The sequence below is a fragment of the Tauraco erythrolophus genome, chromosome 6, assembly GCF_009769465.1.
Source record: "Tauraco erythrolophus isolate bTauEry1 chromosome 6, bTauEry1.pri, whole genome shotgun sequence".
In the NCBI taxonomy this organism is placed as follows: Eukaryota; Metazoa; Chordata; class Aves; order Musophagiformes; family Musophagidae; genus Tauraco; species Tauraco erythrolophus.
This window is the reverse complement of record NC_141470.1, coordinates 53128699-53144755: the sequence shown is the minus strand read 5'-3', so window position 1 is coordinate 53144755 and position 16057 is coordinate 53128699. Positions and strand designations below refer to the sequence as shown.

The following is a 16057-nucleotide window of genomic DNA, read 5'->3' as shown; positions in this document are numbered from 1 at the left end:
TGAGTTTTTCATCCACAGTTTTTCTACTGATGCACTTGTTATATAAAGCTTAATTTATCAAGTCATTCTGCACTTGCGGTCACTCCGGAACTGGTATTGTAGCCCCCACCAGTTTGGTGAAAGGGAGGCTTTCCAGAAACTTGGTTAGATTAATTTCTAATATAAATTTCGGTCAAAACTTTATTTTCACTGAGATAAAAGTCATTAGACAAAGACCTGTACTATCACTTTTCACCTGCCTTTTCCTAACATGGTACCTACTAAGAACAATGTCTGGTGAGCTGGTTCTGCTGTTCTGTTGAGGTTTCCTACACTTCACTGAAGAAAAAGCAGTTCTTATCATTATTAGAAATAAGGAAACAATGTAGTTGATACATTTCTACAGTTGTTCACTGTAACAATTGATAGCGGGACTGAAAGATCAAAGGAAGCAAGAGGGGAGATGACGCACTCTTTACATTCTGGAAGTAAAGCTACATGCAAAAAGCAACTCTTGCCTGCATCTGTATCTGTATGGAATGATTTAACTTCCACTGCAAGCAGCACGGTTTTCCAGGGTTTTTTTTTTGAGAACTGGACATACATGATATCTCAAATCAGTCATCTCAGAACAACAGGTGTTCTTTGGGTTGGCTGAGATTAAAAGCACTGTCAAGAAAGAACGACTGAAATAGAAAAGCATTAACAGAGGAAAATCACCTTATCTACAAAACAAGCAATTAATAGGGTCTCAATAATTTTATTGGTTATATTTGGGCTTACAAAGGGTCCAGATCCATGTCCTTGGGTCATGGACAAAGGTGTAAAGAAAAAAAACATATAAAAAGCAAGGTTGAGATTCCTAATAAGGAATAAAAGTCCTCAGAGTCTCACCAAAATATCCTCTTCTTTCCAACAAAATAGATTCTAAGAATGTTTTTCTACATCAACTGGAAAAAGGAGGCACTCAGCACATCATAGGATAGAAATATAAGTTTTGAAAGCTGACGCTTTTAGGCTCCTAGGAGTGCATAAGAGACTGAATTCCATAGCTTAAGCCTTCTACCTGGAATAAATTGATGCATCAATTTAAGAAATTACTTAAATTAACCTATTAATATTTCATGATGGTTTTGCAAACCCTCCAGGTGTGCAAAGTTGTACAGTCTGCTCGGATGAACGTGAATTAGGACCACGAGCATAATTCTACCTCCGCCACTGACTCACTGTAGCCTTGAGGAAGTCACTCCGTCCTTCTGCATGTAATAATGACATCGTATAGCTCATTTGGGTGTGAGCAGGTTCATTAGCTAATGCTTGATACTGCAGTGAAGTGCAAAATGTTTTGTGAGTGTTCGGTATTGTTATTAAAAAAGAAATAAACAGGAAACGTCAGTCACGTAATATCATCACTGAGACATTATATCCTTCAATGATATAGACAAAAGCGGCAGTGGCTTGAATAACAGCATTCTTTATGGACAGAAACGTGCACAATCTGGGCTTTTCCACAGCTCTAACACACTGCCTGCAGGGCGTCAGCCATTGCATGTCCTGGTGCCTCATTCCTCCTGTAAGCACATGGAGCATCAGCTCTGTAAAACACTCAAGTGGACAGACAGTTCCCCTTGAAGGATTTTTAAAGGATAATCAAGCTGATGGCCAATCTCCTGGTTACTTTTCCTCTGAGCCAAATGATTTCCTGAGGTGGGGTCCGAGGGAACACCCCGGCTGTCCTCACGCACGGCACCATCTCAGCGGGTCATTTTCAAGGCACTGTGTGCCCCGCGAAGCCTGTACACAGAGAGGCTTGTCCCGCCCCGCCAGTGGTGCAAGTCCCAACCCGCTCTCAGGATGCCTCTCCGGGACTCCGCTGACGCAGCGGAGGAGGGAACCGGGGCACTCTCGGGGAAGCCGCCAGGCTGCCGGCACCGCGCTCCGGGCACGGCCCCTGCGGGCCCGGCCCCGTGCCGCAGGGCCGCTCCCAGCTACACTGCGGCTCCTCTGCAGGCGATCAAAGGTCCTTCTCTCAACACGCCGGAGTTTTCTCCTTCAAAGTGCCGACTTTTGCCTACTTTATGAGGGGTTTAGTGGCAGCCTGAGAGCAGGACAAACCCAGGAAACTGGCGGCTGGTGAGGGGCTGGAAACGAGAGATGCACTAGGAAACACCATTCCTCTCCCAGGAAAACTGCTGCGCCTTGCCAGAGTCCCCGAAAAACGGTCGGCTTATTGCAGCTCTCGCAACTAAACGCAATTTCGCTGTGTTCGCAGGGAAACCCTGTGCAGCAGCGACATCCACCCCCCGCCTCGCTGCACAGCCAGCCGCTTTTCCCACACCCAAGATGGCTTCAAAATAGCTTCACTCGTTATTCAGTGCCCAATTCCAGCATAGCAGCATGCTTCCCACCAGCCACAACTTGCCTCGCCCTTTCTCAAAATGGCAACTACTAACTTCAAGCCGGGGCAAGAGGCGAGGGGTTGCCTAAGGACTGAAATCCTTCCCCTCCCTTTCCCTTGAGCAAAATGGCGGCCAAGGGCGCTCACGCCCCGCCCCCCAGGGGATTGCCAGGTTGTGCGGTCACGTGACACGCGGAGCCGGCTAGTAGCGAGTTGCCGTAGGGACGGGGCGGCGCGTCCGGGACGCGGTCTGTAGTGCGGAGCGGGCGGGATGCGGTGTGCGGCTCTGCTGTGGGGCTGGCTCCTGCTTGGCTGCGGCTGGGGCTCGGAGCCCCCCGGGGTCGGTGCCGCTGCGCTCTCCACGGCCACCTACGTGCTGGACGATGCTGGCGGGCTGGGCAGGCAGTTCGACGGGATCGGGGCTGTCAGCGGCGGCGGGGTGAGCGGCGCCGGCGGGCGTGGGGGCTTCTCCGGTGCTGTGGTGCTCATACCTTTCTCGGGCGGCGGTTGCAACGGACACTTGGGCGGGGGATTCCGTCAGTGGGAGTGTGGTGGCTTCAGTGCAGGCCCTCGAGGCTTCGGCGGGGCCTGGGGGTGTCGCGGAGGGGAGCCGCGAGGGCTGGGGGGTGTCGCTGAGGGGAGCCGCGAGGGCTGGGGGGTGTCGCTGAGGGGAGCCGCAGGGGCTGGGGGGTGTCGCTGAGGGGAGCCGCGAGGGCTGGGGGGTGTCGCTGAGGGGAGCCGCGGGGGCTGGGGGGTGTCGCTGAGGGGAGCCGCGAGGGCTGGGGGGTGTCGCTGAGGGGAACGGTGAGGGCTGGGGGAGAGAAGAGCGAGAGAAGTGGCGGGGGGGGACGACGGACGGACACACGAGTGGGGCTCTGAGGAGGAGTCCTGGCAGCGCTGAGGGGGCCTGTGCGGGCAGTGGTCCTGGCTGCGAGGAGAGGTGGAGCCGGGCCCTGCCATGTGCCTTCTGGTCGGCTGTGCAGTGGCTCTTTCTCATCAGGCTGCGTGGGGTGCCCAGGCCAGCCACGTCCGCCGTGCGTGTGTGTGAGGAGAGCTAAGCCAGGGTGGGTTTCTTCTGTAGAGGGGTCTTCCTAGATGCTTATCTCCATGACTTTCTAAGTGCTGGAGGAGCCAACAGCCAGTCATATGCTCTCCTGTGGTCCAGCCAGCAGAACTGTGAGATCCTGTGAGTTCTTACCCACTCCTGGACCTGCTGAGTTGCTTTCCTTGCCCCCCTGTCTGTGTGCCTCATGAGCTCTCCTTGCCTTTGGTATAGGGTGAGCCAAAACAGGAAGATTCAAGTAGAGCAGGAAGGAGCTGTGTTTTGCTCGTGTTAAGTCCGTGAGATCTCTTTGTTTCTATATTCTCTGCGCTTTCTTTGCAGTAAATTGTAGGTAACTGGAACATGAGGCAATTGCAATCTACGAAACCAGAAATGCACAACTGAAAGGTTAGAAAAGAGTTTTTGTAGGGGTTTAGCTGAGTTCTTGGTGGTATAATTATTTTTGTGGCTTTATTCGCTATGTGAAAATGCTAGACTGACAAACTAGGATATACTTATGTGTTTGAAAGTTAGGTTTTCATATTTTCATGTTTTCTTTCTGTTTTAGGCCACATCTAGACTTTTGGTGAACTACCAAGAACCTTATCGCTCCCAGATTTTGGATTATCTGTTCAAGGTAAAGTTGGTTTCACTGCCACGATAATGTCTAATTTCATGCAGAATTTCTTATCGTGTAATGTTGGAACTCCTGTAGCATATTCAGTACTACTTGAAATTAGACAAAAACCCATCTTGTAAAGCATCTACTTTAACGTTGAGTTTTATTAGAACCTTACCTTTTAGCTGTTTTTTTTTGACAACCAGCGTGTTCAGGAGCCTATTTCCTCAAATTATTATGAAAATTCCTTTTATGTATTCACAATATCTTTCAGAAAATATGTGTTCAACATATTTTTACCATCCCTGTGAACTTAATGAGGATTAAATTGTTTTTGTGGCTAAAATGAACAATTGCAGGAAGTGGGTCTTTGAGACAATTTTGAATTTTTTTTGAGTGCAGATAGATTCACCTAATGTGACAATGACAGTGCACACTGCATCATTTCAATACCATATCTATTCTAGTCTCAAGTGTAAGTGCATTTACTTCAGAAGGTGTGTGAACTTTATTGGTTTGTAAGCTGCTTTAGTTATTACATGTAACCTGTGGATTTACTGAATTTTATATTTGGTAAGATTATTGCACTGAACAGTAATAACTTGTTTTGCTTTTGGCATGGTAAGTTACTCTGCTGGAAGAGGATGTCATGTCACTTTCAAGGAGTGTAATCCAGGTGGCTGGAGGGGAATAATTTACTGTGTAGTTTAAAGAATTGGCTTTAAGGGGTAGAGTAAGGCATAACGTGCGACTAGGGGATCAAAACCTATGTTTTTTGGAGACTGAAGCCGTGCGTCACAGATATGAGTTTTCTGAAGGAATGTGGTAAAAAAAAAAATCTAGCTGAGAGATCATGATTTTCAAAGAATTTTTGACATGTTCTTTCACTGAAACCTCTTAAGCTGTCATGAGATACCTGGGAGGGGTATACCTTGCCTCATTCTTCTTGTAACGTCAGTGAGCTTTCCTGCCTGGTGAGTGGGAGAGCAGATGTGTTAGAAGTTCAAGATCACAATGTCGGGAGGAGAAGTGGTAAATTGGAAATATTTACTTCTTATTTAAAAACAAATAAAAAAATCCAAAACTTGTAAGCCAAGCAAATTATTGTCTATGCAGCACATTTTTTTAATCAAACCACGTTCTCCCATCTTAAAACTTTTTTTTTGATGCCAAAATTATACTTGGTAATTCTGTGGAGGAGGCCAGCTCTTTAGTGGTTATTAAAATACTGATTGCTTGTAACTTTTGGCTTACGTGACTCTTAAGCCACTAATGGCTGGAAGAACATGCTAGGAGCAGGATCACCTGTATGAGCTTGAATTTTATCTTCTGATCTACCAGTCAGATGCCAGGGCAAGAGGATAGTGGACCAGGTGGCCATTTGTTTTCCAGTGTGTTGTGTTTTTTTTCTCTCTTGCCTTTCTACCTGTAGTTAGCAGATTATTTCTTTCACATAAGCAGTGTAACCCTTTGCGCCAGAGAATAAATTATTTTCAGAAATGTTAACTTCAGTAATTTTATTTTAAAAGAAAACAAACTTGACTTCTAATAACATTTTAAAATACTGTTGTTTCTTGTATAGCCCACCTTCTACTTTAAGAGCATTTCAGTATTTTCTTGAGCATAACCAATTTAAAATACGTACAGTTGGGGAAAAGTGTCGTTAATGGCACAAGAGTCAGTGAAACTGACTAAAGATAAGTGTACTATTTATCTTGCTCGATTTCCTTTTGAGGCAGAATTTTGTCTAATTGCTCATTACATCTAAGGGTGTTTTTTAAAAAAAGTATTGTATTTTAGCATCTTCAAAATTGTGCACTTATTTGTTGAATTCTTCTTGTTGACAGCAGGATTCTGTTTTTCTGTCTCTCTTTTTTTCTAGCCAAATTTTGGTGCCTCTTTACATATCCTCAAAGTAGAGATTGGAGGTGATGGACAATCAACAGGTATGGATTTTGTGTGAGCAGGGTTTAACTTCTTGTTGCAGTGATGCCGTGAGTAACATGTCCTGCATGTGTCACTTTAGCTGAAGCATGGAGATGTGTTCTGTAGTTTTACTGAAGTTGCAGAAAAACATAAGCAATGTCTGCTAACTTCCAGAAGAGAAATTTACACTAACATTCTGGAGATGGAGATGGTTCTAGCTATCCCGTGGTTAATAGGTTGCATTCTAGAGCAAATAAATTCTTTTTCTTCCCCTCAAGATTAAAAAAGCTCTAGTAGCTTTCTGAATTGGAGAGCTTTTCTCTGACACTAGTTTTGCAATATGAACTGTAAAACTTCTGTAGGACTAGGTAGTTAATGTCTTAAAAGCATGAAATATGAACACAGCTGGTCAGAAGCAGTTATGTTTCTTTGATTTAATGAGCTGCTACATTTCCCTGGAATGGCATTGTCTGACAGTAGATGCTTTTTCTTTTTTTTTTGCCTGGTCACGATTGCAAATGAAAATGTCTTGGTGTAATTTGCCTAGCTTTATTTACATATAAGAGAAACTGTTTAGTAACTGCTTGTGACTGGAAGCTGAGAAGCAGTAACTAGACTACAGATCGCATTTTATTTTTCTTTTTCCCCAGAAGTAAATCTTGGCTGTTTCAAGAATAGACTTAAAGCAGACTCAGTTAATAAATAGAAAGCAGAGCATCTTTTTTTTGTGGCATTTTATATATATATATTTAAATGTGTATGTTTGTGTAATTAGGTATTGTTTTTCATTCTTTGAGGAAATTAAAGAAAAATGAACATGGTAAAAAGTATTATACTGGGTTTAAGAGTGCAGTATTTGGTCAATAAATTGCTGGTTAGAGGAGAATGGAGTCGTCTTCATGCATGCACAGGCCTTCTCTTCAAACACTCTTGCTGCTGGCTAAGGAGACTTGTTACATACTTATGTGGTAGCTTTCCAGGTTTTAGAAGAGAACAATGAGTGGCATATGTTTTAACACACGAGACTGTAGCTCTTATTCTGACCTCAGAGATGTGATCAGGAGTCTGTTTGAAGTGTGATCAGAAGTCTAAGTTTGGAATCTAATTGTTATTCTATGTCTCTGACAAATAGAACTTCCAAATAGTCAAGTGTTGGTAAGGTGAAAAAACCAATCCTGTTTTCTGTAATGAAAGGTGTTGTTTCAGCAGGCTTCATTTAAAAAAAAAAAAAGTCTCATCAGAATAGATCTCTACAACAATTAGGCATATAGCTTAGCATAAGTAATTGTTGCAGTTGTGTGCGCAAGTTATTAATTGACTTTTGTGTGTAATGACTCTCATGCAACACTGATCCTTTTTCACCTTTCTAGTTTTTTTACCTTTGCCTGAGGGAATTCATTGCATAACCTTCAATTCCCAAAACTTTTCCTATAGTCATCAAACATCATGGAAATGATAAACTAGATCTTTTACTATAAAAATAAAAAAATCTCTTTCATGTCACAGAAAAACTTCATGGCAGTTCCTTTCTTTTCTCTCCCTGAACTTGCCTTGCACAGAAGAAACAAAGTATAACCTTCTTTGTTCGCTTTTTGGTTTAGATATAATCTGCTTCTACAAATGTGTTTGTTTTGTTTTTTTCCCTCCTGATCTTGTTGGGACCAAGATAGCAACGGATATAGATTTCGTATTATCATAGCTAGGGGTAGAAAATACCCAATAGTTAATCCCATTCTGATGTTACAAGCAGGCATAGTCCCTTAAAAATAAAAAATATTAAGTTTATGCAAAGTTAATATGCTAAGAATGAAGGGTGGGTGGCAAGTTTTACATATTCATTCCCACTGGTTGTTTTGCTTTGAAATACCTACCAAAGAATGTGTGAACTATGTTGGAGATATGTGCTTGCATACTATGGCTGTGAGCAACACGGAAAACTTCATAATGTGTAACAGCTTATGACACAGAAGATAATTGTGAGCTACCTGTCTCTTTCCTTCCTAGATGGTACTGAACCCTCCCATATGCACTATGAAAATGATGAGAACTACTTCCGGGGCTATGAATGGTGGCTGATGAAAGAAGCTAAAAAGAGGAACCCCCAAATTAAACTGATTGGTAAATTGCTTCAAGCTTTAGGATTTAAATGCTTTTTTCCCTCTAACTAAATTACGTATCTGACCCTCAATTAGCATATTCATTTAATAGGCAGATGTTTGGATGTTGCAGTAGACAAAGTGGAATCTCTAATTTGGTAAGCTTGTATTGATGTGTCACTTAGACTCACTGTGTTTTACTTTGTTACAGTAGCACAACATTTGAATGTATAATAAGAATGCATTGACATTGAATGCATAACAAGAGTGTATGTAACAAATAGCATAGGATAAGAAATGACTCTGTAATGATTTGCTTGTATCAAGTAACATTAATGCTTAGACTGTATCACAGCAATGAACGTAAATGATTTGTCATGAGATCTGCATTTCTGAATAACAGAGTAAAAAAACTGGGAGGAATAAAGTAAACTTATAGGAAGTACAAATCCGTAAATCTTACAGCACTAAATTCAATTATATGTTCTTGTTGCAAACCATCACTGCCTCGCCACTGTAGTGGTTCTTGTCTTCTGGTTTGTCTTACGTATGTAGTTGAGTTCTAAGAGGACTTTCCTGTCTCCTTGTTTTGATTGTGGGTTGGGTGTGTGTGCTGTGACAGTACAAATGTGGAACCCTAGATTTTAGTTGAAACACTTAACAAAACATTTTTCACATGAAACAAGGTAAGAAATCTATCAGTTAAGAAGTATCTAGTCCCCTCTCTTCCAGGGATTAGGCTTTGCCATGTCCAGCCACAAGGCATGACTTGGTGCAGGATTTGCTAGTCAGGTTCTGTTAGGCACTGTGACAAGTGGCGAGCTTACTATCTGTGACTAATTGTGGTTATTAATAACCTCCCTCTTCCCTCAGATCAAGCTCTCAACAAAGGAAGGGGGATTTTCCTTTGAATTAGCCTGTGCTGTCTTATACAAAGCAGCTGAAAACTTAGCAGGATCTGGTTAGGTTAATTTTTTGTTCTTATTTGCTACAAGATCCAGTAAACAGCGAAGACTTGGAAATGCTTTTTCATGATCCTAATCTTTCTTCCTCTATTATGGTCAGATCATCATTTCTTCTGAAATCAACAATTTTTAGTCTTCAGTACTGATCGTTTGTCTATAACTTTGTGAATTTTTATCCTAAAATCATTGGAGTTTTAAACTTGTTAGAGCTAATACCACACAATTGAAAGATTGTATGTCGTCGGTTCTTCTTGAGTAATGAACGTTTTCTAGCTTAAAAAAATAGCTATTAATATGTTTGATCACAATTTATATTAGAGGATGCACTACAGTTAAATAAGTTATGTTTCATTGTCTTCACTGGAACTATGTGAATTTGAATTTGTTTTTCTTTTTTCTTTCCAGGATTACCTTGGACATTTCCAGCATGGATAGGGAAGGGTGAAAACTGGCCCTATGACTATCCAGATGTCACTGCTTACTATATCGTTTCTTGGATATTAGGAGCTAAACAGTATCATGATTTGAACATTGATTACATTGGGGTCAGTAAAGCAAAATCTCTTGTATGTTTTATCTATCTTCATCCCTGAGATCTTGGTCTTGTCTCTCTTTGTTGATTACTGAAGGAGGGAGAAGAAAAGAGAAATTGTTTTGTAATGGTTTTGGCTTTTTCTGTTGCAAGGGGAAAGGCAGAAGTTATGTTAGTTTACAGTCTTTCTGCAATAATGGCCGTTAAAGCAGAACCAGTGTAAAATGGCTAGTCTCCTGCCTTCCCAATTCTAGAACAAAGTTTCCAAAGAATTTGAAAATTCTTAAATCTGTTTGAGTCTTGGGCTTGTTTTTTTCTGCCTTGCTTGTTCTGCCTAGGTTTCAGCAGTTAGCATCTAACAAAAAGCATTAGTTAAGATAAGAGTTTGTGAAAGTCAGCTAACATGACTTCTTGGCACAAAGTATGAATGCTGTTTTGCAGAAGGGCGATCCTCTGCAACTTCTTCCATTTGTACCTGCTTTATTTATAGTAGATAAAGGTGCATGTGTTGCAGTACATTGTAACTACTGTGTTGTGTTACAGTACAGTATATGGAAGTAGTGAATAAATGTTTGAGAAAAATCTCGTAATTTGGAGATGATAGAGAAGCAGACAATCTTGAAAAACACTTTTCAAGTTCATTATTTGACTGAGGCTCAGCTTTTTATTTTTTCTTCTGATTAAGAAAATGTGTTGCTAGGATTCTTCTAAAATCAGTCTTATCCTTACTGAAACATGTATTTTGGACTTTTAAGTGTTTTGATACGAGACAGTTGTTTAACTGCAGGAAAGCTGAAAATCACTTCAGCAGTCCAGAGCAAAGGTTCTGAAACTATGGCTCCCATCCCTCAAAGGAAGCCTGACCTTTGTGCTGTAATGGGGGAAGGTATATCTGATGTATATCTCCTCTGGAATGCACCCCCCTTGATGTTGCTGGCTTATTTCGACTGTGTCATTCTTGCACTTTGAGTAACACAGTGATGCTTCAACAAATCACTCGAGGGGACAGGGAGAACAGCTGCTGTTAGTTTTTCTCTTTGCTATGCTCTTGGAGTAGAAGGTAAGTTCTGCACTTCACATGTTTGAGTAATGTCTGGCTTCCGTGTTCTTACTTCAGTGATTGGCCTTCTGAATTCTACACTTGTAAGAAAAGGAAATTGCTACTTTTACAGGCAATGCGATGATGTTGCATATTGTCTGATTTCTTTGTAGGTGTATTCTGAAATAGAGGAAAGCAGTGAGGTCTGTGAAGGCTCAGAAACTTTCAAAACAATTTTAATGTGGTTCTGATTCTAAATTGTTAGCCTTTACTGCTCTTTTGGTTTATAGCATGTGTTATATATTATTATTTGCTTTATGATGAAACGAACCTTTCAGTAAGTAACTTTTTGATTGGCTCATTTCTGAAGTCACATATTAGCACTTATGGAAAGATCTAGAAATATCAAAATCAAATGGACATATCCCACCTGCAAGAAACTGCCTGCTTGTGTGTGATTGGGTAGTCTACTCCTGCAGGGGGATACTTTCACCTTTACTGGTGAATGTGAGTCACAGTGTTCATGATGTGGTTAGAAAAAAAGAAAGTAAGAAGGTTTCTGACTGTGTATTTTCTTGGCCAGGGTGCTTGGTAGAAAGGAAGACCAGCATTCCTGCTTTTGAATTTTGAGCTGTGTTTAGCTTACACACCCTTTCCATAAAAAATAGAAAATCCAGAGCAACAGAAATGAGATCATTTTGTGTCTGTTTACTTAAACTAAGGTGGATCTTTCTTGTGTTCAACCTGTGTAAATTAGAAAGAACCGTAAATGTCATTGAATAACCCCCGGAAACTGTAGGCGGTTGTTCAATGTGTAACTTAATCTAACTCTGCCATGTCAGTGTAAGGCAACAGGACCCGTTCATTAGGACCACACCTTGAAGCCACGATGTGTTTCTCAGTGACTTCTGACAAAATGTGGACCCATTGCTAAATAATGTCATGTGTAACTGCTGCCATTGTAGAGCTCAAGCAGCTCTAGAGTTCTTTCCAGCAAGAAGGCAATCACTGCACCTTAGAGACAGATAAACAAGCAGCTATTTGGAACTTTCATACAGAATTTTCCTCTGAAGACCTGATAACAAAACCAACCAGAGCACTTTCCTCTAGCAAACTGAAACCATGAAGTTCGTTAATGGATTGTATAATCTTACATATACATAAATAAAATCTTTCATTATGCATTAACATATCCTGATTTTTCTAAGTGGCTTTTTACTTTTTCTTTATAGATATGGAATGAAAGGGCATTTAATAGCAAATATATTAAGGTATGTATTTTTTCTTATTTCTCTAAAGTAAAATGTGTGTCTTTGTTATCATATATAAACAACTAGCTTTTCTGAATTTGCCTGGAAAAGGGACCTTATTCCTGCAACTGCTTCACTTACTGAACTCTTTCTTGTAGTTGCAGGCATGGGATGCTAACAGGATCAGATCTCTAGATCTATTTTTTTTGTATGTCCGAAACGATTATTTTGAACTTTTAAGTGTGTCAGTGTATGCTAAATGTTTAGGACCTCTGTGTTTTGATGGAAGCTCCAGTTGATGATACTGAAATAATACAAAGTCATCACATTTGTGCTGGCCTGGATATAGTTATAACTCTAAGATCTAGAATTACTTAAAATTCTGTAACAAAGTTCCAGTGGATATAATACTCTTAAATTATTGCTATAAAACTCCAGGTTTTTATTTCATGGAAAACATAATAAAGGCTCTGTGTTTTCAGCTGTGCAAAATTCAGTACCTCCTGTTCTAAACGAGTTGGAGGAACACATAACCTTGAGATGTCTCTGATATCTCTCACTACTGTCTAGCCCTGCTGCCTCCCTGCCCTTCTTTGAAAACTTAGTTCTGTTTGTTATATTGAAGTGGATTCTTAAGTACAAGCTTCTGCTTTGTTCATTTCCTTGTTACTGCTTCAAGGCTAAGAAGCAATAGCATTAACTTTTCTTAAAGGCAAATAAGAGTTAAATTGAGTGTGTAGAAAAACTGCTGATTTTTTTTTTTTCATAACTCAGCAGGGATTGGATCCCTTCTGCTTAAAATTAGTCAATTAGTGGCTATTAGAAAAGTTTCAGTTCTTACAGTTTGTGTACACTGGACAAAGTTAGTCACATGACTTGTCCTTGGCAACTTCTGTAGTTATTTTGTTCAAGGATTAGTTTTAATAGAGTGATACAGGAAATGATGTACAACAGTTAAACTTGACATTGCTGTAAGACTGAGAAAGTATCTTTAAGTATCTTTCATGAGGCTGATTTACTGGGTGTGCTTGCCACCACAGTAACTTAGTTTCCAACTCTTATCATCTTAAACCAAATTTTGTTATATATTCTTCTCTAGACTCTCCCTTTTGTAGGCTGCTAGGCCATCAGTTCCTATGGAGACAGAAGTTTGGCACTAGAGTTTTCGAGTGACTTAAAAAATCCCTTCCAGAGAACACACAAATACACTGAAGTGTGACACAGCAGGATATCTTGGCATCTGTGTCAAGGTATCGTGTTTCTTTGGGCATGTTAAGTAACAAAACTCTGGTGGATGTATAGGTGCTTCAGGTTTTGCTAGTGAAGCTACTTAAATCCCTGTCTAAACTTGTTCAGTGGGTGTGCTTAGAATCCTCTTAAAATCTTTCATCCCAATGTGTATTCAGCACAAACCATAGCCTAACTCTTTTTATAAAGCTAGGAAACGAGTTCATAGAGTGCTCTCTTTATTACTAAAAACCCTGAGGAACTAGAAGTTTCCTGTTATATTTAGCTTCAGGCAATGTGGGTTCCAGGAATTTCTTTTCAAAAAGAAAAGTGGTTCACTATTAGAGTATAGGCTAATAGAGAAATCACTAAGGATACTGGTAGTCTCCTAAAGGATAATCCTAACCATAGGTAAGTTATACTAGCAGAGGAGGATGGGGGAAATGTGTATGTGTGGGCGCTTCAAGTAGAAATCTTTAGTTGTTCAGTATGTGTGTTATAGCAGCAAAACCAAACAGAACTGAAAACACTTGTTTGCAGGCTGGAATAAAACAAAACAAGTAAGATGGAAGATAAATAGTGAGAAATTTTGGGTTTTTTGAGCTGCAAGTTTTGTTTCCACTGACTAGATGTTGCTTGGAATGCCTAAGAGACTGAACCCTTTATTAAAAAAAAAAAAAGTCATCAGAGAGAGAAGGCAGATCTTACTATAAATAAAATACTCATTTTGTTTCCCTATATAATTTATTGGCTCTTTTTTTAAAACGGATTTTCTGGCTTTCTATATGTCTTGTAAGAAATAGAAGTGTTCTATTTTGCTCAGTCCTGTGTCATGTGACATGGAGGCTTTCTCATATGTTTGTCTTGGCTTTCTAATGTGAGGAGAATGAATGTGGAGGGCAAACTGTCAAGCGTAGGTGTGGCATTTCTACTTGTTAGCTTTTTAAGTGTGGTCGAAATGGGACTAAGCTTTTGGCTTCAGAAGCTAAATGTTTCGTGTAAAATTTGATCTTAAAATCACTCAAATATTTGCTGAAAAGTGTCAGCCTGCTCTCCACTGTACATTAACTGATATAAGGCTTTTTATTTAACACCCGTTTTACTATTCATTCTCTTACAATCTGCACTGTTGCTGCCCCTCTGTTCTCTAATCAGCACCATAGTTCTATTTGCAGTCTGCCATTTGGAAAAAGTTCTATTTACTGAAGTGTTCTGTTGCACACCAAGCATTTTCTGTAATGTCTGACAAATACATGACATAGATAAGCTCTTAGTTATCTTGCTAAATTTTTAATTGTAAGAAGCCATTTTAGTTATTTCATCCACTTAGGTGATAGTTACGTTTCTCATTAAGTAGGAAAACTGAGAAAAGAAATGATGATTCTATTGCTTATAAATTCTTATTCAAGAAGAAGCTATTCTTCCAATTATATTTTTAAATACTGTCATCTTAAACTGACCCTAAAATTTAAGGAGTATCTGTATATATACATGAATACTGGGTGTGGGGGAACCGTTCTGCGTATGTTATTACGGAGTGCATTTTGAATGTCTACAGTTCTGTGTCCTTCGTACTTTCAACGTGGAAGTTCTGCAACCTTTCGAGTAATATTATTCTTCTGAACTATCTCTATGGTTAGACAGTTTTTCCAAACGTCTAGCTAGCTAGGAAGATTTAAATTGCAAGGACCTTACTGTAAGTATTTCTACCATTTTGAATTTTTCTTCTGGTAAACTTTATGCTTCAAAGTCTTCAAGCAGCTCAACAGAACTTCGTTGCTACTTTTCTGAAGTTTTGTGTCCGTTAGATCTAGGCTTTCATTGTCACCAACACTTGCACTTTGCTTTGTGTCCTTATATGACTACACATCAAAATAGAAATGCTCCTTATTCTCCTTCACATCGCTGGAGGGCTATTACAGGGAATTACTTAAGGATTCATACCTACTGATCTTCAGATGTTTGGAAAAATCTTTCTGATGCATGCATGCCTACAGCACATAGTACATCATTCTTTTATATCTAAGTCTGAAAAAGCAATATTAGACTTAGGACTGGTGTCCTTTTTCAGATGCAACTGTATGTGGAAGTTGCTGAAAGTAATTTCATTTAATTTTATTTTTTTTAAATTGAGTGTTCAGATAGAACCTTATATATTACTAGCCCTGTATAAGCCTGGTTCATTCTTAACTGTTAGAGTTGGGTATATTTTGCCTGGGTATATTTTGTCTAATATGTTCCACAGGCAGATGAGAGAGGTTTATCATCTTTGACAGTGAAATGGTAAGGAGAAGCTAGAGAGACAGAATATTAATTCTCTTCTGCTGGCCTGTTGGAATTCAAAGTTGACTGCCTTCAGTTTTCTTGCGAATATGTTAACTCCAGTTTTATGCATCATGTTTCTGAGAATTAGTGAGACATATGAGAGCCAAGTACAGGGTAAACTTAAATATCAGACACTTACAACATCAAGGATTATTTTTTTGTTCAGTAGAATAGCCTGTGGAAAGAATGCTTACATGCTCTTCACTTGAAAAGGACAGATATTTGGCAAAAACTTCTGTTCTTGTAGAGAACTGCGTGGTTACAAGGCCTTTTTATTTTGAAACTTCAATCCCTGTTTTCTCAAGATACTATTTTTGGGATCAAGGTTAACTTTCACTTCTGATCACTTGTGGAGGTATGCCCACTTCTGCATTGCAGCCAGTCATCATTTTTAGATGAACTCAACATGACTGATCTTAGATAAATCTATTACTCATATGTAATGAATTACATGCATGCAATGGATGGAGTCAGCATGTTGAGAGTATCCAAGTGGAGTACACGTATGCACATGGGGTGTCGAAAGTAATCCCAGTGATGAGAAGCCCATTTTTTTTTGCGTAATGGCTGTCCAAATGTCATAGATAACCCTTCATTGTTAAAAATACTTTAACTTTGTCCTAGTTGTCATTATGGCTCTCCTTTGAGAAGTGAGAACT

At 40.0% G+C, this 16057-nt stretch overlaps 1 protein-coding gene across 2 annotated transcripts in view; it reads left to right on the top strand.

The window, feature by feature from the left end:
- The first annotated feature begins 2648 nt into the window (after positions 1–2648).
- The window catches only part of GALC (galactosylceramidase), a 40663-nt gene continuing 27254 nt past the window's right edge, over positions 2649–16057 (top strand). The window contains exons 1-6 of one of the 2 annotated variants that reach the window (XM_086613567.1): positions 2649–2816; positions 3988–4056; positions 5921–5984; positions 7969–8082; positions 9431–9570; positions 11829–11867. In XM_086613567.1, coding sequence (XP_086469693.1) covers positions 2649–2816; positions 3988–4056; positions 5921–5984; positions 7969–8082; positions 9431–9570; positions 11829–11867 — 594 coding nt within the window. The remainder of the gene's footprint in view (positions 2817–3987; positions 4057–5920; positions 5985–7968; positions 8083–9430; positions 9571–11828; positions 11868–16057) is intronic. The other variant, XM_086613568.1, reaches the window with a different exon arrangement.